Here is a 22086-nt window from a genome sequence, read left to right as displayed (position 1 = left end):
AAATATTCTAAGGGGAAATTAAGATGGTCATTGTCGTCATCAGAGTCAAGTTTGTCAGAGCTTAGAAAGAGCCGTGCCTCTTCAGGAAGTAATGAAATGACCTGGTTATTAATGTGATCAACATTAATATTTTTTGGACATAATATAGTCCGTTGTGTTAAAAGGGGTATTTGGTCTAATGAGATTGCTGTTCCAAATATCTCCATAAGTAAGTCGTCGCAGATAAAGGGTTGAGGAATTGTAATAATATCTGGGTGAAGTACATCTGTATTGGTGAGTGTAGCATCTCCCAGTTGTAATAAGCAATTGTTATATTCGGGATCTGGACATCGCATGTTTTGTACTAAGTGTATCTTTTGAAAGCAATGCCAATTGTCCGCGTAACATTTTTTTGAAGCGCGTTGTAGGTGCCGACGTGAATTTTTTTTTTTTTTGATGCGGGTGCGTGTTTGTGGTCCCGTTACTCGAGCCGTCTAGTTTTGTACCCATGATCGTATCGTTAGGAATATGGATAAGTAATAAGGAGGATTGCACTCACTGTTAATATGCGGACTGTTCGTTTCTTCGTATTATCACCAATCAGGTCTTGCGTCTGTATATGTATTGTAGTTCGCTCTCTTGTTGTTTATGTATGACGTCGTCGTGTATTTTAAGGTGGACTGAACAATAGCTGAGTGCATGGCATGTGGAGCAATAGCTAAGCACTGTCTAAAATCTCCTCGTAATAAAAGTACCTTTCCTCCAAAGGGAAAATTATTATTCATCAACGCAATGCCAATTGTCCGCATATTTTAAGGTGGATTGAACAATAGCTGAGCGCATTGCATGTGGAGCAATAGTTAAGCACTGTCTAAAATCTCCTCCTAATAACAGTACCTTTCCTCCAAAGGGAATATTATTATTTATCAACGTTTGTAGAAGTTTATCAATGGTGTTGAGTAAGTGACTGGATGCCATTGTAAATTCATCTATAATTAATAGTGTGGCAAGACGGATGTCACGTGCATTGTTACTGTTCATTTTCATAGTGGATACCGATGTTTCTGCGATTGGGACCGGTATTTGGAATAAGGAGTGACATGTGTTTTTGGAGCCGAGACATTTTTTCTTCCGCGGTTTCAGAAGCGCGTTGTAGGTGCCGATGCGATTTGTGCATATTTGCGTTCTTGATTTGTTTCAGGGTGCACTGTTCCAATGCGATGTAATATTTGTCCACATATGTGAAAGCAGTATGGGCCATTGCCTTTTGGTGGCCTGATATTTACTCCGGTAAATGCAAAAGCAAATGAACTATTGTAGGATCTAATGCAGTTCGTAAAGTTTTTACTTTCAGGTACTTCGTTAGTTAGAAGCTTCTGTAGATATGCAGGATATGAATGTAAAGGAGGCAGTCTAATTTGACCCTTTTGACAACAACGTGTAAATTCATTACTTGTATTGCCAGTTGTTTTTTCAGGGAAGTTAAGTGAATGACAATGATTGCAAACGACATTCATTAATCCCAATGAATTTTCATGCATAGTGGACTTATTATTGAATGCGTTGTCAGCAATCGTTTAGCAGGTGTCTGTCGTTGATGTCCTTGACGTGTATGTTTTGCTTGTGCCGTTTGAGAGGCGCGTCGTTGTATTTGCAGGATTTGGGACGTGCTATTCTGGAGCTGTAATCGATTTGCCTGTGCTGTGTGAGAAGCCCGTTGCAGTTTACGGCGTTCATTGTTTGTATTGAGCCTTGCCCGTTTTTGTATGTCGGTTAGTCGAGCTTTCTCTTTTTGGAGCATTGCCTGCTTGTTTTCCGGAATTTCAGATGCGCGTTGTAGACGTCTGCGTTTATTTATTTTGTCCCTTTGCTGCCGTTTTTGTATCTGTGAGACTCGAGGTGTTTCGTTTTGAACCCTTGCTTATTTGAGCTTTGCGTTTTTGGAGCCGAGACATTTTTTCTTGGCGCGTAGCCTCACTTTTTTTTATCTCTGTTAGTGGAGGGGGTGTTTGTGTGTGGTGGGTCTGAATCCTCTTTTTTGTGTGTGTACCGTTTCGTGTGCTATGTGGTGCTTGCGTCTGACTCCTTTCTTTTTGGTTTTCTAGGGGCGCGTTGCCTCATTTCTTATTTCAGTTACTGGAGGGGGGCTTTGTGTGTCGTGGGTCTCAATCCTGTTCTTTGTGTGTGTTCCGTTCGGCGCCTCATTTCTTATTTTACGTTGCTCTCCATCCGGTTTCCGTTGCTTGGGGGGGGGGGGGTTTGTGGGGGCGCCTACGCAGTACGTCTTTTGAGTCCATGGCCCATGGCCGGATGTCCATGAGTCCATCTGGTTTACCATTCTAATTAAATGTCTCTATTAATACATCATCAATCGCATAAAGATAACTAACACAGATCAAAAATGTTAAAAGTGAAATTTGTCTAGTGATAATCCTTTATCCTTTGAGTATTTTTGACATCTTTACCTTGCAGATAAGCTGCAGAGTTAGCATGAACTCACACACCACACATACCTGTCAGATTCCTGCAGAAACTGGGCTCCAGAACTGTTTGAATATAGGTGCCACCTTCAGTCTGCTGCAGAATACAAAGAGACCATGCCAGGTCTACCTGCAGAAAAGGGTCTAACTGATCCATTGCTTTCCCTAGATTCTTGTGAACCTGCATTTGAACAAAGATATTGAGGAGAAAGAAAAATCAACATGTGAAGAAATTACAAAACTGGCATTTATAAAACTTTGTTTCATATTTTGCTTACACCAACATTCTCACAAACATGTTGTGCCCACCATTCAACTGCTTCTGTTGCTTCGTAAAAAGGCATTCTTACAAGGTAGAGTTTTCTACAAATCCCCCACAATTTCAAAAAGTGATAAATCTGCTCTTTACTTAGAAAATGAAAATTAGACTTTACTAAACACACACACCTCCTCCTATTCTCAATACATTTTAACACTTGTAAACTTCTCTCACTCTCCTATGTTATCCTCCTTGGTGTTGCATTTTACACCACTCTTAGCTTTTACATACAGTTGAACCTCGGTTCACGAACGTCTCGGAACATGTACAAATCGGTTTACGAACAAAACGTTCGCCAAACTTTTGCATCTGTTCACGACCACACACTCGGTATATGAACAAGCCAATTTCCCTTTCGGTTTGTGCGCGCAGATGATTTCCGTGCGAGAGAGACACACACAAACACATGCATGCACGCACGCATTTAATGAAGACTTTTTTCTATTGGATTTTAACCACCACTTCACTTCTGTTTACAGCGATCGGTTCGTAGCGTGCATTCTTGCAATGTTACTTTTCTTGGTGGTTTACTAAATTACGGATTTTTCAAATGTTCATTTTTTTCCCTGTGCTTAAAACTCATTAAAAAAAAAAAAAAAAGTGTTTTTAGCGAGCAATTCATAGCACTACAGCGCAAACTCATGCAGTGTTAGTTTTATCTGTTGTTCAAGGTTTTCTCAGTGTTATTCAATGTTTTTACATTTAGTTTACTATTACGCTGTACATTCTATGGTATAATTATATTTGTGCTTAAAAATCTTAATTTTTTAATCTTAATTTTAAAAAAAATATATATATTTACATACAGTTCGTACGGTCTGGAACGGATTAATTGTATTTACATACAATCCTATGGGGGGGAAAATTACTTTGGTTCACGACCAGAGTTTTGGAACGAATTATGGTCATGAACCGAGGTTCCACTGTATTTAGGATGGAGTTGCTTCACAAAAACACACATAGAGCATAAGAACAAGAATGAGCCAAGTGCTATTGCTGATAAACAATACTCTGCCAAACAGTGACATCTAAGCTAATTAATATGAAAAAGATTTACTCTAAAAGTCTCATTTCCCACAAACTGTACCAATATGGATTTGCAGATGCCTACAATTTACCATCCTGGAGTAAATATCTTCTGTAGGCTCATGTATTTCTACTTAAAGGATTAATTAAAGCCTTAGTATTGAATTAGTATTTACTAATATTGTAAAATGATCGATTGGTTAAATAGGGGTGTCAAACTCAGATCTTAGAGGGCCAGAGGCTTTCAATATACCCACTTTCTTAATTATTAACCAGAAAGTGCTGCTAATTTAACATACTTGTTTTGATCTAATTATAACTGAGTTATTCATTAATTTTTTCCCCTAAATTGGCAGCTAAACAATCATGGGATACAAAGCAACCCAACAGATGCCCAGCAGACTTGGGGCTATCACATTCAGTTCACAGAAAACCTTCATTTTCACTGCAACCAATCTGTTATGTAGCGTTTAATGAAATCTGTTATTTAGCTCCATGGCTTGTTAGGGCTTTCATTCTACCACATCAGTCATTTCTAAAACTGATTTTCTTTTCACCACCAAATGACTTTGTAGACCACAGATCAATAGTTTTTAAATCAGTGGTTCTCAACCTTTATGGCATCGAGACCCAGTTTTACCTATTAATGTTCTATGACGACCACTTCTGGGCTTCCCATATGCTGTAATTAAAGTCTGGCTGGTGTTCCTTGACTAACTAAGCGGGATTAGAAATAGGAAACATAATAAAAATATAGAATGGAGTTAGTGGATTTTGAGGAAACAAGAAGTCTGGAAACAGGAAGTATAGTAAATTCGAAGAGTGCGTTTCGTATTCCTGGGTGAAACTAGTGAGATTACATACGCAAAATAATATTGAAGACCACTGTTGATTCTTTAGGTGGAACGGTGGGGGCATGTTGAGTGCTTGCACCTCATTATTGTTTGTATATTTAAAAGAAAAATGAAAAAATTAAAATGCAAGTCTATTAAAATCAAGGAAACATACTAACAGGTTACTAATGGAGTAAAAGGTTGGAACGACAGAAAAATATGGTTTCAATTTGATACGAAAACAGGAAAAACTGAAAGTTTGTTAATTTAGCAAAACTCTAGAAAAAAATAAGATTCAGTAAGGCACAGACTGAGATTGAAAAAGCACTATCTAGCTGGATTGTACAAAGAAAAATTTTATAAGTTGTATCACGTAAACAACTCTCAGCAGTGGATCTTGACGTGAACTCATTTTTATGACAGCCATTGAAGGCTACCAACGTGACTAAAAAGGATTTTTCACTTCATTCTCTCAACAGCTAACAAAGTAAGAACGTACCAAGGATCACAAAAAGGATGTCATTATTAAAGAATAAACAGCTAATATTTTAAATACATATAAGCCTGGTGAGCAAAAAAAAAAAAACTGTACAGTCTCCTAAAAAAACAAATGTAACATAAAATTTAATTTAGGTATTTTACACCAACTATCAAGCTACAAATAAGAGAGAGGTTAAACTCTCCATTAGTTTGCATCCAGGAGTATTAGACACATTCAGTCTCATGTTTCTGCTGGCTTTTGATCAAGTCAAACCAGCCAGTCCCCATTACATCTTTAATTTTTAAAACAGTTCAAAACCAAGTGGGGGGCCTGACTGTACTGAGTCAGACTAGGATAGTAAGCATTGTCTCACTGTGCATTAATTGACAAGAAAATATACTGAACAGATGCAAAGTGGAAGAATGAAATAGTAAAATGGCATTCTTTGCACAGGGAGCAAATAGTAGAAACATAGAAATTAGCATCAAGCAAGCAAACGGCAGAAATCAACTATGAAGGTATTCACCCAAACATGTTGAGGATCATTTTAAAGTCCTTACTGAACCTTGCATTGGAGACTTAAACTATGAAACTGCTGCACCCCGAACTTTAAAATAACATTTTATGTAAGAATTGCATAAGGATGACAACTGAAACATGTTTTCATAAGAGATTTCCTACTCCTACTGTATATTTATCCTGTAAGTAGGCCACAGCAAGAATTGAAGCGAAAAAGGTTTTTTCTCAGGTTACCCAAATGCATGTCACAAGCAAAAACTGTGTTTAGCAACAGTGGAAGGTACCGATAATTAAGGAATTCATGGTGTTAGTGTTTCCAAGTCATATGTCTAGCCAATAACTACAGCTTTGTTTTATCCAATATAAAATAAACAAACTAGAGACAGTGCTCACCACATCAAAGAATTCATCTGCCTTACTGGGTTGATAATTGAGACGGGCAAAGGCCAGCACCATGTTGCAGAGATGATTTGAGTTGTAACTTTTACTGTTATCCAATATATGCTGTGGAAAAGAGAAGATTCCAGTTTAAATGGGTGTATGAAACGGATAAAACACATACCAGAAAGGTATTAACTTTTTCATCTCATTACCTGTGTAAAGGCCTCAAACAGAGGTAGATTTAGCCATTTAAGGAATGTAAAGGACTTGGCACAGCGGGTGGCATCACTAGCTGAAAGATCAGGAACACGAGGCAGCAGATCTGCTGCAATCCGCTGGAAAACCTGGCTTTGATGAAAATTTAGTTTGCCTGCCCAAAAAAAAAAAAAAAAAAAAATCACATTATAAATAGTGACAGAACAATTAGCAAACCAGTACAATTAATGGAAACAGTATCTTAACGTTAATATTAGGTTCATTTCAAGTTAATTTATGACCTATATAAACCAAGAAAGGAAAGAAAAAAGTTGGGAGTACATAAAGTCAAAGGAAACAGGCCAACATGAACAGCAAAACCTGCACAAGCTATATTTCTATCCGCTTTCACATATGAATATCTCAACCAATAGCTTGACAGGCTGCTGCATTTAGAAAATACAAGTTCAGAAATTTCAGGAGATATGTCAGGGACTCACCATAGGTGAAAGCAAGATCAAGAAGCAAACCAGTTTTTAATTCTGTTCCACGCCATTGTGATAGGTGATAAGAAAGAGCACGCAACAGTGGGACTGAACGGCGGTTCTGAGTAGCTAAAGCCAGGGCCACCCTCCTAGCGTCTTCAGGTGTAAACTTTTCAGCCAACTCTAACGCCTGCAGGCAAAATAAGAAATTAGGTGAGGGAAGGATAGAACAGAAAGGATGAAAACAGAATGCTATTTTTGAGATGGCAGCCAATCTATAGATATCAACAGCAGGGGTGGATTTTGGTTACAATAGTCAAAAATTGTCTCAGGATGAACCCTATATTCATAACTCTCACCCGGTAATAATGAATTACAAAGTCTCTTATGGAAGTTCTGAGTAACAAAGCGTAGGTTTATATCTTTATATAAACATATACTGTACTTTACTAATGTTGTACTGCATGTATGAAATAAAATCCATGCACATTAACTCTGTTACACATACAAATTGTAGTACTTTACAAGGCAGTCTTCCAAACATATGTATGAATATCATTGATCATAATAATATAATTAGAATTCATTTTTCATTGGAAACCATATTTGTCTAAACGTTAAAGAAGCTTAACAGATGTTAGCTCTACCACTTGTAGATTTTTCCCAGAACTTCTCTTGTCAGAATATTCCCTTAAAGCATACAAAGATTAACTATAGTGCCAAGAGTACTATAGTGTCAAGGAACCCACCCTACACATACTGAAATATCAGAGGTACCTTCTGAAGCAACTGAAATGCTTCCTAATTTGCTTGGATACAAACATTTTTTTTTTTCATACAGCCATCCTTCCATTTTCTAAACCTGCTATATCTGGAGCAGAGTGGCAGGGAAGCTGAAGCCTGTGCCAGTAAGCACTGGGGGAAAGGCAGGAACAATCCCAGGACAGGGCGCCAGTCCATCAGGGTGAATACACAGGCTGGGATAGGCTCTTTAGAGTTATTGTCTGTCTTGGTGTGACATAAGAAATTAAAGTATTCAAAAAATTACTATATTATATATAGTATAGTACACAATATTATAGTACAGTACATAATTACTGTATTTGTTTTGATAGAAATAAGTAATAGTGACAAATTTAAGAAGATATGGAAAAAGATAATCTGCTGCGGCAACCCCAAATTAGAGCAGCCAAAAGAACAACAGATCCTCTACATTAATGTCAGCCTAGGGATTTTCTTTTCAGACACATCCTCAAAACATGGATGTTTACATTTTGTTAATGTAGAGCAGGGATCCTCAGGTATGGTCCTGGAGGGCCACAGTGGCTTCAGGTGTTTGCTTCAACCAATTTCTTAACTAGGACATTTTTTTGCCTCTATAGTAGGATACCTTCTTGGCCTTAATTTTAATTAACTCACATGTTACAATTCCCAAACCTTAATATTTTAGTTTTAAACAACTGCATTTATGTCTAACTTGTTTCCTACATCCTTAGCCAGCCATCAGTTAATAATGAGTTATAAATGACAAAGGAACCAGCTATCATGGTCCCATTTAAACCTGTTAGTATGTATCATCTGTGTTAATACAAATAAATTAGAAACACCAGGAAGTTAAAATCTGTTTCAGTTCACAAAACATATGGTTAAACCTTTCAGACAATAAAGTATATGATATGGTAAAGAACTGTTCTGGCAAAATGAAAGTAATAACAAGCCATATAATGAAAATCTGCAGCCACTGCAGCCTTCCTTGAGAGTGGTTGTGGACTCCTGATGTAAAGGCTGAAATGAAACAGTATAGTCAAGATTTGCCAAGCCGACACAGGCCTATCCAAATAGACTTATTGCTGTTAGCAGAGTAAAGGTCACTTCTACAAAGAATTAGTTCAAAGACATGTACACTTGTACAAAGAAAGTTGTGTATTTGTAATTTTTCTACAAATGATCCATTTATTTTTCACCTAAAATATTGTTGATGAAAATATCTTATTTAAAGTGGAAAAACATTGGACCATAACGTAATCAATAAGCTGGTGAAGTTTGCAGATGATAGCACACCAGGGGTCTCATGTATAACGCCATGCGTAGAACTCACACTATAACATGGCGTAAGCACAAAAGCGGGATTGTGCGTACGCACAGAAAAATCCAGATGCAGGAATCTGTGCGCACGCATACTTTCACGTTCTTCTACTACATAAATCCCGATTTGCGTGAAAAGTAACGCACGTGCACGCGCCTTCTGTCCCGCCCCAACTCCTCCCAGAATTACGCCTCTTTGAATATGCAAATCAATATAAATAGCCTTCTGTGAAAAGACAATGGGAAAAGCACGGGAGAAAATATAAGAATTTCAGCGAATACCAAGTGGAGGCAAAGGAAAAACGTATTATTTGTTGGTTTATACAGTGGTATAATCAACAAAAGGAAGCTGATCGAGTGACAAAGTAGGGAGAAACTCGAAGGCTCAACTTCACAAAGTCGCACAGTGCCCGAAATAAAAAAGAAATCACATATCAAAGTCTCCGTGAAAAAGCGAGTCGTAGCCCACCGTCTGAGTGTCATATGAAAGCTTATTAGGGTACAGACAAAAAAAAGGCACACAGTGGGGGAAAAAAGTACGAAATGTCAACTTTAATCTCGAAATTTCCACTTTAATCACGTAGTTTATTTTACCATTAAAGTAGAACATCATAAAGTTCATCTTAAAATCGTTTAATTTACTAGTTTCTCAAATCCCATTGTAACTAAAGTGGCATGTTAAATGCTTTGTTCTGTATTTGATCTTCTGTGTGCTCTATGTGTATGAATCACTACCTGCTTTTTAAACGGGCTTTCTCTTTCTTCGACAGGACACATAATCCATTACATTCTTGATATTACAGCTCTCTGAATAATTAAAATACTGAGATGTATACGTGATATCTTTTTCATGATGATAGGAATGAAAGCATGTTATTAAACATGGGAACACGGTGGCGCAGTGCTTGTTCATGTCTCACGCAAGAGGCTTGCTGCGCCATGCGCGACCTTCAATTAAATAATTTATCACAGCAGTACTGTCTCTTTCAAACGTACTAACCTCCAATTCCTGTCCTTACTTTTCTTTCTCCAAAAACTCAATCGCCACACAATAAGATATGTAATAGACGTGAAGCCATCTGTAAGCTTAGAACTTCGATTCTTCAAAACTTTTAAGGAACATTGAAATATCTTAGTAGTACGTGTTTAATTATTATATCCGTCTATCTTTCCAGTGTCGCGTCAGCACCAGCAAGAATACAGCACAAGGCAGGAACAATTACTGAACTAGCTAGCGCTGCGGCACCGTGTCCTCACATGTTTAATTATTAACAATACAGATTATTTAAATGAAGTTAAAGTTTTATCTGTATAATATAATCAACATGTTTTGCTGCATTTCGTTTTAGAAATGAATACCGTCATCACATGTAAATACGCGCTTTATAAAGTGGCGCAGGTTGTGCAATATTATAATTGTAGTGCAAGTTTACAGTGAGGTAATTGTACTTATAAGTCCAAACATTTCTACAAGGAGCACTTGATGGACTGATTTAGTGTGTTTAGAGTTCTTGGGATTAAACTGTTTCTAAACCGCGAAGTCCGTACAGGGACTAAAGCGTTTGCTGTGGCTCAGGCAGCATCTGCTTCATGCTGTGTACCGATAATTCTCTTTCCAATCAGCTGCTGCTGTGATTTCCCACTCAGATACAGTGATATAAATACTCCGAGTGGTACAGTGAGAGTAATGTGGAAAAAGATGATCTGCTGTGGCAACCCTTAACGGGATCAGCTGAAAGAAGATGCAGTGAGAGTTACAACGCTAAAGCAGTTATGGTATTTGGAATACTATGGCTATTCCCTGGACCATTATATTGATACAGGTTAATTACAATCAGATGCATTACACTAATAAACAATATGCAGTTAATTTCAGTGTATTTATAAAGCCGCGCCAGGAATGTGGATTTAAGAAAGAAAGGGTGATCACACAGGAACAGTAGCACTGCTTTGACGCTGGGTGCCGCCAGTCTGCAAAACCGGGCGGATAAATTGCGTACACCAAGGAATGAGTTACCGTGGAAATGTGCGTGGCTTTACGCCAAGTTTAGGTTTTATACATCGCGATTTGAGCGTGGAAAGGTTCGTACGCAACATTTCTGTGCGTACGCACCGTTTATACATGAGGCCCCAGGTGGTGGGGCAGATAATTTAAAAAAATCAGCTAACTGTTACAGTGGGACTTCCACACCATACAGGCCTGGGTATATTTGTAACCTATAAAATGTAATGTAAGTAAACATAAAATATTACAAATAGGGACTAAAAATTTTAGATTTGAGTGCACAATGGGTGTTCTGAAACTTGACAGTATATAGTCATATGAAAAAGTTTGCAAATCCCTCTTAATTCTTTGGATTTTTGTTTATCATTGGCTGAGCTTTCAAAGTAGCAACTTCCTTTTAATATATGACATGCCTTATGGAAACATTAGTATTTCAGCAGTGACATTTAAGTTTATTGGATTAACAGAAAATATGCAATACGCATCATAACAAAATTAGACGGGTGCATAAATTTGGGCACCCCAACAGAGATATTACATCAAACTTAGTTGTGCCTCCTTTTGCAAATATAACAGCCTCTAGACGCCTCCTATAGCGTTTGATGAGTGTCTGGATTCTGGATGGAAGTATTTTTGACCATTCTTCCATACAAAATCTCTCCAGTTCAGTTCAATTTGATGGCTGCCGAGAATGGACAGCCTGCTTCAAATGATCTCATAGATTTTCAATGTTGTTCAAGTCAGGGGACTGTGATGGCCATTCTAGAACATTGTACTTCTCCCTCTGCATGAATGCCTTTGTAGATTTTGATCTGTTTTGGGTCATTGTCTTGTTGGAATATCCAACCCCTGCATAACTTCAACTTTGTGACTAATGCTTGAACATTATCCTGAAGAATTTGTTGATATTGGGTTGAATTCATCTGACCCTCAACTTTAACAAGGGCCCCAGTCCCTGAATTAGCCACACAGCATGATGGAACCTCCACCAAATTTGACAGTAGGTAGCAGGTGTTTTTCTTGGAATGCGGTGTTCTTCTTCCGACATACAAAACGCTTTTTGTTATGACGAAATAACTATTTGTCTCATCAATTCAAAGCACTTTGTTCCAAAATGAATCTGGCTTCTTTAAATGAGCATTTGCATACAAGAAGCGAAAGGGCTTCTTTCTCATCACCCTGCCATACAGATGTTCTTTGTGCAAATTGTACAACGATGTACAGATACACCATCTGCAGCAAGATGTTCTTGGAGGTCTTTGGAAGTGATCTGTGGGTTGTCTGTAACCATTATCACAATCCTGCGCATATGTCGCTCCTGTCCATTTCCTGATTACATTTCTTACAGTTGAAACGGACAGTTTAAACCTCTGAGATAGCTTTTTGTAGCCTTCCCCTAAACCATGAGACTGAACAATCTTTGTTTTCAGATCTTTTGAGAGTTGCTTTGAGGATCCCATGTGGTCATTCTTCAGAGGAGAGTCAAAGGGAAGCACAACTTGCAATTGACCACCTTAAATACCTTTTCTCATGATTGGACACACCTGTCTATGAAGTTCAAGGCTTAACGAGCTAATCCAATCAATTTGGTGTTGCAAGTAATCAGTATTGAGCAGTTACATGCATTCAACACAGCAAAATTACAAGGGGACACAAATTTTTGCACAACCAGTTTTTCACATTTGATTTAATTTCATACAACTAAATACTGCTTCACTAAAAATCTTTGTTCGGAAAACACCCCAGTACTCAGATGTTCCTAGGAAATTAAAGACATACCGCTGTTATCTTTTTTGTTGAAAGTGAGTAAATTATTATGCAGGCTGAGAGTCATAGTGGACTCATCACTACCTACATCAAGACATTTGACAGAAGCAATCAATAACACTAAAAAATTCTTAGGTTATACTGTATATCGCATATGTAGAGTACAACTCAAGAAAGGTTATGTTTAACTTATACAATGCACTAGGGAGGCCTCATCTGGATTACTGTGTCCAGAGAAGAGCGACTAAGCTGGATCCAGAACTAAGAGATATGAGCAATGAGGAGAGACTGAAGGAGTTTAAGCAAACAGAGATTAAGAGGGGACATTGTTGACATGTTTAAAATTATGAAAGGAATTAGTTCAGTGGATACAAGTGTTTACTTTAAAATAAATTCCTCACCAAGAACACAGGGACACAGTTGAAAACTTGTAAAGGGCAGATTTCGCACAAATGACTGAAAGTTTTTCTTTATGAAAAGAACTGTAGACACATGGAAAAAAGGACCAACTAGTGTGGTGGTGAGTAGGTCTTTAAGGACCTTCAGATCTCAACTTGATGTTATTTTGGACAATCTTGGCGAAAAGGATAGAAGAGCTTGTTGGGCTGAATGACCTTTGCTTAACAGAATTGTTCTAATGTTCTATGTGCTTTAGATGGAAAAAATAGTGTATATGTAAAGCCATAAGAATTCCTTAGGATGGATGCAAACTAGGTTATAAAGAAAGTGTAACATTTAATGTGTGGTAGCATTTGATTTAGGTGTACTCAGTACGAAAAACTTAAATTTCATGGATCTCATAGCGACTTTTAGTTGTTCACACAAAATGACCTGGCTGAACAAATAAGCAGTTTAGCTGTAGGGTGATGCTTTAAAGACATCAGTTCATCTCTGGAGGAAGAGTGCTATGAAAATAATCCCATAGAATAGCAAGAAATTTTCCAAAGCCTCTACTGTTTTTTTTAATGATTTTTAGCGGTTTATAAAAACAAAAAAGAAATCACTTTAGAGGGGAGTTTCTCTTCCTCAGTATTACTCCATACAACCTTTACTTAAAAAATGCTATTGATATGGTGTCCATTTTGCACTTGCATGCACCATCACTTGGCATAAACTGCAAAACACATAAATATAAAAGGCTATATATAAAGAAGACAGTGTCTGCATAAGTACCATCTGTGTAATGCTACTAATTAGAGTGTTATAAATAACTTAACAAAGAAAGAGGGAGAATATAGCTATTTGAGTCAGCATAGACTATTTCAAGGACTATAAAATGGAAATAGCAGATACCACACAAATTTGAAGCAACACTTATGTACCATTAAACATAGAAAAATAACCTAAAGCCCAACACACATGACACATACATATGTAATTTGTAAGAAAAGAGTATCAATTTTGGGGAATAGAGCTTTGATAATTGGGCAGCATAGTGACACATTGGTAGCTCTCTTGCCTTGCAACAAAGAGACCAGGGTCCATATCCTGAGTGCTCCCTGTGTGGAGTTTGCATGTTCTCCCCGTGTCCATGTAGGGTTCCTCAGAGTGTTCAGATTTTCTCCCACAGTCCAAAGGCATACAGGTTAGGTGCACTGGTGATGCAAAATTGGTCTCTGGGTGTGTGTGTGTGTGTGTGTGTGTGTGTGTGTGTGTGTGTTTTCACATTGCAATGGACTGGTGTCCAGGGGCTGTCCCTTCATTGCAGTCAACACATCCAGCGATAGGCTCCAGCTTTTCTGTAACCCTGCTCTGGATAAGCAAGCTTATAAAATAGATAGATGGCTGGATTTTGATAATTTGCATTCCATTTGTCTAACATGATATGTTAAAATTATCAGAACATTCCATACAAAAAAAGGGCATTTCAATTTCTGCTGCCCTGGAGGGTGAACGAGATACACAGGTATAAGACAAACACACAAATGACTGCTAGAAAGTATGGATTCTAGATTAAGGAAGCCTTTACTATTATCAAAACAACCAGATTACCATTTATGGCAAAATTATAAGGGCTTGAGTAATTTATGAAACGTGTGAAATTACTATTTAAATGTTTCCAGCAGTATTTAATAAGAAGTCTAAAAGATGTTCATACCTACAATTTGGTATTTGGTACACTGTATTAATCACCGAGGGGACTCTGTCTTTTCACATGACCTTTGGAGGTCACAGTGCCAGGTCAGCCATTGTAAAGTGCCCCTGGAGCAATTTTCAGGTTAAGGGCATTGCTCAAGGGCTTGACTTGTACAATGATATGGTAATTTATTATTATTGGTACAGTGTTGTAATATCTAATGCACTAACCACCATTTATCATTTAATAAACATTTCCCTTCTGGACTATAATACTCTGATATGCTGTAAATATCCTCTGCACTTTAAAAAGACAACCAATTACTCACTACCCCTTCACCTTCGGGCAGGTGCACTTTCATCACAAGTGCAATTAAAACAAAATGTAAAACTGTGAGTGACGTGCAGTTAAACATATACCCAGCAATGGCTAAACAATCTATTTTGAGAAACAGTAAAATGCAAGACTTAGGTAAGCAGTTCATTGCTTAGGCACCCACAGCTTTGTTGCAGAAAAATATGTTCAGAAAATAAATGGATAAATAGTTAGAATTGGATTAAGTGAAAGGCACCTTATCTTCCAGGCGGTCCATCAATGTTGGAAACAAATGGCCCACTTTGTTCATGAGAAGGGCAATAGTGCGAGGTTCAGTGATCTCTGTCCAACGTAGTTCTAGCTGCTTTACCACACTGCTGTACAATTCTCTTTGCTGATCAGTGCTGGCATGATCAGAAAAAAAATCTACCAGCACCACAAGATGCTTATAGCTGAGTCGCCGGAGTCGCCAGTGAATCTCATGCTGAACTGAACGCAAGAAAGGGTGTTCAGGGGCTAAGCCTAAGGGTCCAAGGCAACGCAGCAACCCCACTAGGTTTCCATTCCATACTGTTGAGATCTGGTTAAACAGGAGAATAAATATAAAATTACACTTGACAGTTAGAAATTAAGCATCCTTTAAAAGGAGGCACACGTCTCTATAGCATTAGATTTCAAGTAACATGGTAAATTATGTAGCAATGACTGACATATAATTGATAATTATGCAACATAATTGGGAGATAATGGGTAAAATATCAGAGGCTGAACATATACATGGGGATGGTAAATTCATGTTTGTCATCTTCACATTGCAACATTAGCACTCTTCCTTTGAGATCACAGTTTTCAGCACGGATAATCCCAAAGACATAATACCTAAACAGGAAAAGAAAGAAAAACTGCTATGCATGAAAAAGCTAAAATTACATGACATGGACAAAAGCCAAACAGAGAAAACAGGATAAACAAATAAAGAAGAAATATTAAAAAGCAAAATAGAACTTGTACAATAAAAACTACAAAGAGACAGAACAACTACATAAAGTAGATATGCACAAATGTATATCTGTAGTACTAGGGTGTTGTACCGTGTTAGCCATTATGAATGTAGAGAAAAGCCAAGCAAAATGACACCTTTTATTGGCTAACTATAAAGATTACAATATGCAAGCTTTCAAGGCAACTCAGGCCCCTTCTTCAGGCAAGATGTAATCTTGTATAAATGTATAAATGTATACAAAGATAGAAGAACTAATGTCAGTATTAGAATGCACCACAAGGGGGTGCATCAGTACAAAAGAAGAGATGATGATGCCTACTAAAAAGAAGACACATACAGTACACACACTGGGAAGAATACATTAACACGGGCCAACAAAAACAACTGCCGATAAAATGGAAAGTAATGGAAGATCCAGACATAATCAAAGAAAATAATTAGACATATTACGAAGAGACTGAAAAGTGGTTGTGATGAAGTTGCAGTGGAAATGATAGGGGCTTTGGAAGAATATGGAATTAGCTAGCTGACACAATTAGCTAACCACATACTGTATTTTAACACAGGGAGTACTCCAGATGATTTAATCAGATCCACTTTTGTGGCACTAATTAAAAAGACTAGAACAGCTAAATGTGAAATGCACATAATGATTATTAATGACTAGCTGTGTAAGCCCGGGGTCCTAGAAACAACTGAAATCGTCAGAAAAAAAAACTGAAATGTAGAGATGTCAGGAAATTGAAAGGAACTACTCTGGGCATCTCTCTTAGGTGGATTCGTTTTGCCAACGTGCTTGCCTTGCTTGTGTAATAGCGGCGGGAGGAAAAAGTAAAAGGGATACCGTTTTGCCGATGTTAGCACCTAAGCGATTTTGTCTTTCTTCTGAGGTTTCGTTTTGCTGATGTGCTCGCCTCGCTTCTGCAATTAGCGGCTAAGTGAGTTTTCTGTTTCCTCGAAGGTGGAGCTCTTACCTCAACTCCACCTCTCACTACCAGGCCGGACAGACACACACACTTCCACGCGTAGACATTTATATACAAGATTACTGAGCTATGTGACAAAATAATTTTATATGTGTTATTACTGGGAATAAGAAACAAAAAATGAGGACAGAGTTACCAGAGGAAAAGTATGGTTTTGTGGAAGGGAAGGGCATGCAAAACTATATATTTGTATGAGGATGCTGAGTGTTGTAGAGAGGTACAAAAGGTCTTGTCTATTTATTGACTATCAGAAAGCTTCTGCCAATGTATTTATTGACTATCAGAAAGCTTCTGCCAATGTCAACCATAACAAGCTTTTTGAAATGCTAAATGATTTGGACATCGCTGGAAAAGATTTGTGACTCTTGTAGAATTTGTATTGGAAGCAAACATCAGCAATCAAAAAACAGATGGCAAAATAGGAAGATGAATCAAGATCCTTAAAGGGTATACTGTAGATAGGGATGCATGCTATAACCAGAGTTGTTTAATTATAATACAGAAAAGATTTTTTAATTCAATTAGAGAACTACTAGCTGTTACAGTCAGAGGACGAAATATCAACAATATAAGATTGACAGATGACACTACCCTGAGTGCAGATGCACAGGAGAAGCTTCAACATCTGCTGGAATGTGTAGAGGAAGAGAGTGAATGGAGAAGACATCAAAAAGTCAGTTTGCAATGTTAACAACAAAGTAGTCATCAAATCCCCAGCGTAATCTCAGGGTGCATGGACAGATAGTGGAGTAATTGGCTCATTTTCAATAAATGGGCTCCATCATCACATGGGATGCCAGATGTAAACAGCAGATAAAGAGGAGAAAAGCGATGGCTAAAACAGCTTTTCAAAAGAAGAACAGCCTGTTTACATCAACACAAATAAGCAAGAAAACAAGAATTAGAATGCCGGAAAGTAATGACTGGTTGGTAATGCTTTATGCATAAAAGATATGGACAATATCCAAAGCCGTAAGGACACGAACTGAAGCAGCTGAAATGTGATTGGTCAGATGTATGCTAAAAATCCAGTGGCAAACACACGACAAATAAAGAAATGCTTGTTAATGCTGGATCTAAAAGAAAGTTGGCCAAAAAAAAATCAAAGACAGCATGAATTTTTTGAACACACAGGCAAGAGGGGCTTGAGAATAATATTGTTACTGGAAAAAAATGAATTACACAGACATTATGAAGAACAGCATAGTAAAAGTCGGCACGAAAAAATAACTTTTACACATGACGTAGGATCAAGCGCGTGAAACTGATTGCCTATGTTGTAAATGACAGGGCACATGGAAGATGATAAATTCCAAAGCATGTCTACACATTCATCTAATTTTTCACCCAAACAAATCACACCAGTGAGAGAAATATCACTTAAAGCAAATGGCTTAGATTCAGTCCTGTTTATGCTTGACGATCTGTTTACCGCATGATAGGCTCCAGATTCTAAGCAAGCTGATTAAGTAGTTAAAAAACTAGACAGATGGTGGTAGTCAGAAAAAGAATTACAAGTGCCACCCAGAACACCTTGATGCAGGCTCAGGTCCAGTACATATTTCAGGTATCATAAGTATAATTTCAGCATTGCTAAACCAAACCCATCAGCCTGGGTAGAAACAGGTGTGAGGTCACAGGATCATAAGATGTTCAGAACTTGCTCAGACATCATCTTTGAATCGGTCTTGCTATTATTGATAGGAAATTCAGCTTAGAAACTAATGCTACAAAATCTCCAGATATAGACCGGTTGGGGTATCAGTATAAGGGTCTGCCTTGACCGATTAATTTTAATCAATCTTTTACGTCTATGAAAAATGTTAACAGTGTCATGTAATATATGAAGAGCTGGTTCACTCAAACAAATACCTGTGTGTCAATGGCTTGGAGCAGCTGCTGGAAGCACGGATCCTTAAGAATGTTATTTGTGGGTATTCCTTTTTCTGTGCAGATTCGACGGAGCTGTGCAATAATGCGGGTAGCCTGATTAGCACTGCTCCCTCGTTCTTCCCAAGCTTTCATTAATTCGCTGAAATTATCTGCATTTTCAATCACATCATCAAATTCTGTCCGTTCTGGAGCCCGAAAGAATCCTGCCTCTTGGACATCTGCCACACCCCGTTTTCCAGTGGCTACAATGCTGGGGGAAGAATGCAGGTTGGAAACTAAAGAAGCCAAACTATGCTGCGGCAAGGCAGTCCTGAATTTAGTTGAGACGGACTGAATGGAGGCAACTCCAAATGGACGAACACAGCGGCTGAACAATCTCAGAGCCATGAGGTTTCGAATTAAGGTACTTCAAGTTGGCAGAAGAGTTGACTCATGTTACAGGACCTAGGAAAACAGATTGAAATGATATGTTAAACAAGGGAAAAAAAGATAGGCTCAATTAAACACACTTGGTAGGAGTTAGTGACAAAGAAGATTGAACTCAAACTGTAAATAAATTAGTCCTTGTATATAAAGAATATAAAGTATATAAGAAGTCTACCATGGACTGCATCCTGGCACTGAGGGTTCTCATGGAGCGCAAACGAGAATATCGGCAGAGTTTCTTTGCAGCCTTTGTTGATTTTCGCAAAGCGTTCGACTCAGTTGATCGAGCTGCACTGTGGGACATCCTGAGGATTCACTGTACACTGGTACTGTGAGTGCTGTGCAGAGTGGAGGCAGGACCTCTGCATTTTTCCCAGTTGATTCTGGGGTTCGCCAGGGGTGTGTTCTTGCTCCTACTCTGTTCAATGCTTGCATGGAGACTGGGTCGTGGGGTCCAGCGGCTGTGGGGCATCTGTTGGCGAAGAAAGATTCATGGATCTTGACTTTGCTGACGATGCTGTGATATTCGCGGAGTCAATGGAGGTTCTGATCAGGGCGCTCGAGAGACTGAGTGAGGAGTCTGAGTGTCTGGGCTTGCGAGTGTCCTGGATAAAAACCAAGATGCCAGGCCTTTAATGATCTCTTGGGCACAGCCTTCAGCAGTGTGTTCGTCTGCGGAGAGAGCGTCGACCTTGTTGAGAGGTTTACTTACCTTGGCAGTGGCATTCATGTCTCTGGTGACTCTTCCTATGAAGTCAGTAGACGGACTGGGAGAGCATGGGGGGTCATGAGGTCGCTGGAAAGGGGTGTGTGGCGCTCCCGATATCTATGCAAAAGGACGAAGGTCCAAGTCTTTTGAGTCCTGGTGCTTCCTGTCTTGCTATATGGTTGCGAGACATGGATGCTATCCAGTGACCCGAGACAAAGACTGGACTCCTTTGGTACTGTGTCTCTAAGGAAAATCCTTGGGTACTGTTGGTTTGACTTTGTGTCGAATGAGTGGTTGCTCATGGAGTCCCGAATGAGGCACATTACCTGCATTGTGAGGGAGCGTCAGTTACGGCAGTACGGCCATGTGGCGTGTTTCCCAGAGGGTGATCCAGCTCGCAAGATCCTCATTGTTGGGGACCCGAGTGGCTGGACCAGACCAAGGATTTGCCCACGTAACACCTGGCTGCGGCAGATAGAGGGTCATTTCCAGAGGGTGGGACTGGACCGCGTGTCTGCCTGGGGTGTTACAAACTGGGATCCCGAGTTATTTCGTTGTGTAGTGGGTGTGACAACGCACTGTACCAGTGCATGCTCTCCAACTTGACTTGACTATAAAAATTTTTTTTTTTTTTTTTTTTAAGGAGCTACTTAACTGCTTCTTTACTGTTTAAAATCCAAAACACCACTGCCACTTTCACTTAAAAATTCAATGTTTAAAAACAGGAAGCAGTAAAAGTACTTCAGAAAATAATGTGGAGTCATTTCCACCTTACTTTTGGCTGCAGTTTGCTTTAATAATGACCTTCCTTAAAATACATATTTATGAAGGGGGGCTTGGCTGGGACAGAACCTCAGGCAATGAGGAAGCACAAGACAGGAGTCAGGATATAAGACACCCTAGTGAATTATGCACTGGCAATAACTATTAGGAGTGTCACTATACCACTACTAACATGCATTATTCTCAAAGAAATTGATAGAGTCATGTAATTAATTGCCCCTGGAGTATAAATATAGAGGGGGGCAGTGAGGGTGACGTGAAGTAGAACAGGCAACCACAGAGGGAGAGGTGGCATTAGGGATATCTTAACCTGTTTTGTGACTCCATTCATAACAGATCAGAGTCCTGGGGTCAGCCTGTCATTTTAAAAGAGAAACAGGAACGGGTGCTACTGCTGGATAGATCTGGTAGAACAGACCCCAGGGCTTCACTAGGTCATTCCTCTCTAAATCTTCCCTAAGATTACATCTTGCCTGAAGGGGCCTGAGTTGCCTCGAAAGCTTGCATATTGTAATCTTTCTAGTTACCCAATAAAAGGTGTAATTTTGCTTAACTTTTCACTAAATCTTCTCTAGAAACACTTCTTGACCAGGACATAAAAGTACCCAGTGGTAACCATATAAATGAGCTGGAATTAGGAGAGAATTGAGGGGCAAGTGGTCAGCTGAAGGGAGCAGATAGGCTAGAGAACGGATAGAAGGCAGGATAAAGTGCTTCAGTTAGGGGAAAGTGGACCAGACATGTCCACCTGGTAGACAGGCCCAAGGAAGAATGCAGAGTTGTTGTGTAGTCTTTCTGTGTACCATTTTCATTGTTCATCAAGTGACTCCGTGAGAACCCTAACTACAAAGAGGACTATTTCATTTATGTTAGGTAGAATGCCCAGAGGGGACTGGGTGGTCTCGTGGTCTGGAACCCCTACAGATTTTATTTTTTTCTCCAGCCTTCTGGAGTTATTTTTTGTTTTTTCTGTCCACCCTGGCCATCGGACCTTACTCCTTTTCTATGTTAACTAATGTTGTCTTATTTTAATTTTGTATTTTGTCTGTTATTTTTCTTTTCTTCATTATGTAAAGCACTTTGAGCTACTTATTGTATGAAAAATGTGCTATATAAATAAATGTTGTTGTTATTGTTATAAAAATGTATTCTTTAATTTACTTTGACCTCCTTAGCATTATTTTGAGTTCTGGGTCAGCTCAAGAATGAGGCCTATCAGCAGCAAAGTTTAAAATATAACACACTGGGTGATAACACATAAGGAAAAGATTTATAATAAAAAACAAACAAAGAAAAATCTGAAAAAGAATCAGAAAAATTAATTTCAGTCACAAAAATA

General features: G+C 38.6%; 1 protein-coding gene across 2 annotated transcripts in view; it reads right to left on the bottom strand.

The window, feature by feature from the left end:
• Positions 1–22086, bottom strand: part of tbrg4 (transforming growth factor beta regulator 4) — a 52780-nt gene that overhangs the window by 22703 nt on the left and 7991 nt on the right. For both annotated transcript variants that reach the window (XM_028817376.2, XM_028817378.2), the window contains exons 2-7: positions 18809–19273; positions 15204–15527; positions 6714–6888; positions 6231–6388; positions 6031–6141; positions 2493–2640 (exon numbers count right to left, since the gene is read on the bottom strand). In XM_028817376.2, coding sequence (XP_028673209.2) covers positions 2493–2640; positions 6031–6141; positions 6231–6388; positions 6714–6888; positions 15204–15527; positions 18809–19216 — 1324 coding nt within the window. In that variant the 5' untranslated portion in view covers positions 19217–19273. The remainder of the gene's footprint in view (positions 1–2492; positions 2641–6030; positions 6142–6230; positions 6389–6713; positions 6889–15203; positions 15528–18808; positions 19274–22086) is intronic.

The sequence above is a fragment of the Erpetoichthys calabaricus genome, chromosome 13, assembly GCF_900747795.2.
Source record: "Erpetoichthys calabaricus chromosome 13, fErpCal1.3, whole genome shotgun sequence".
NCBI classification, from domain to species: domain Eukaryota; kingdom Metazoa; phylum Chordata; class Cladistia; order Polypteriformes; family Polypteridae; genus Erpetoichthys; species Erpetoichthys calabaricus.
Note: the sequence above shows the minus strand (reverse complement) of the source record. Positions and strands in the feature narration are given on the sequence as shown.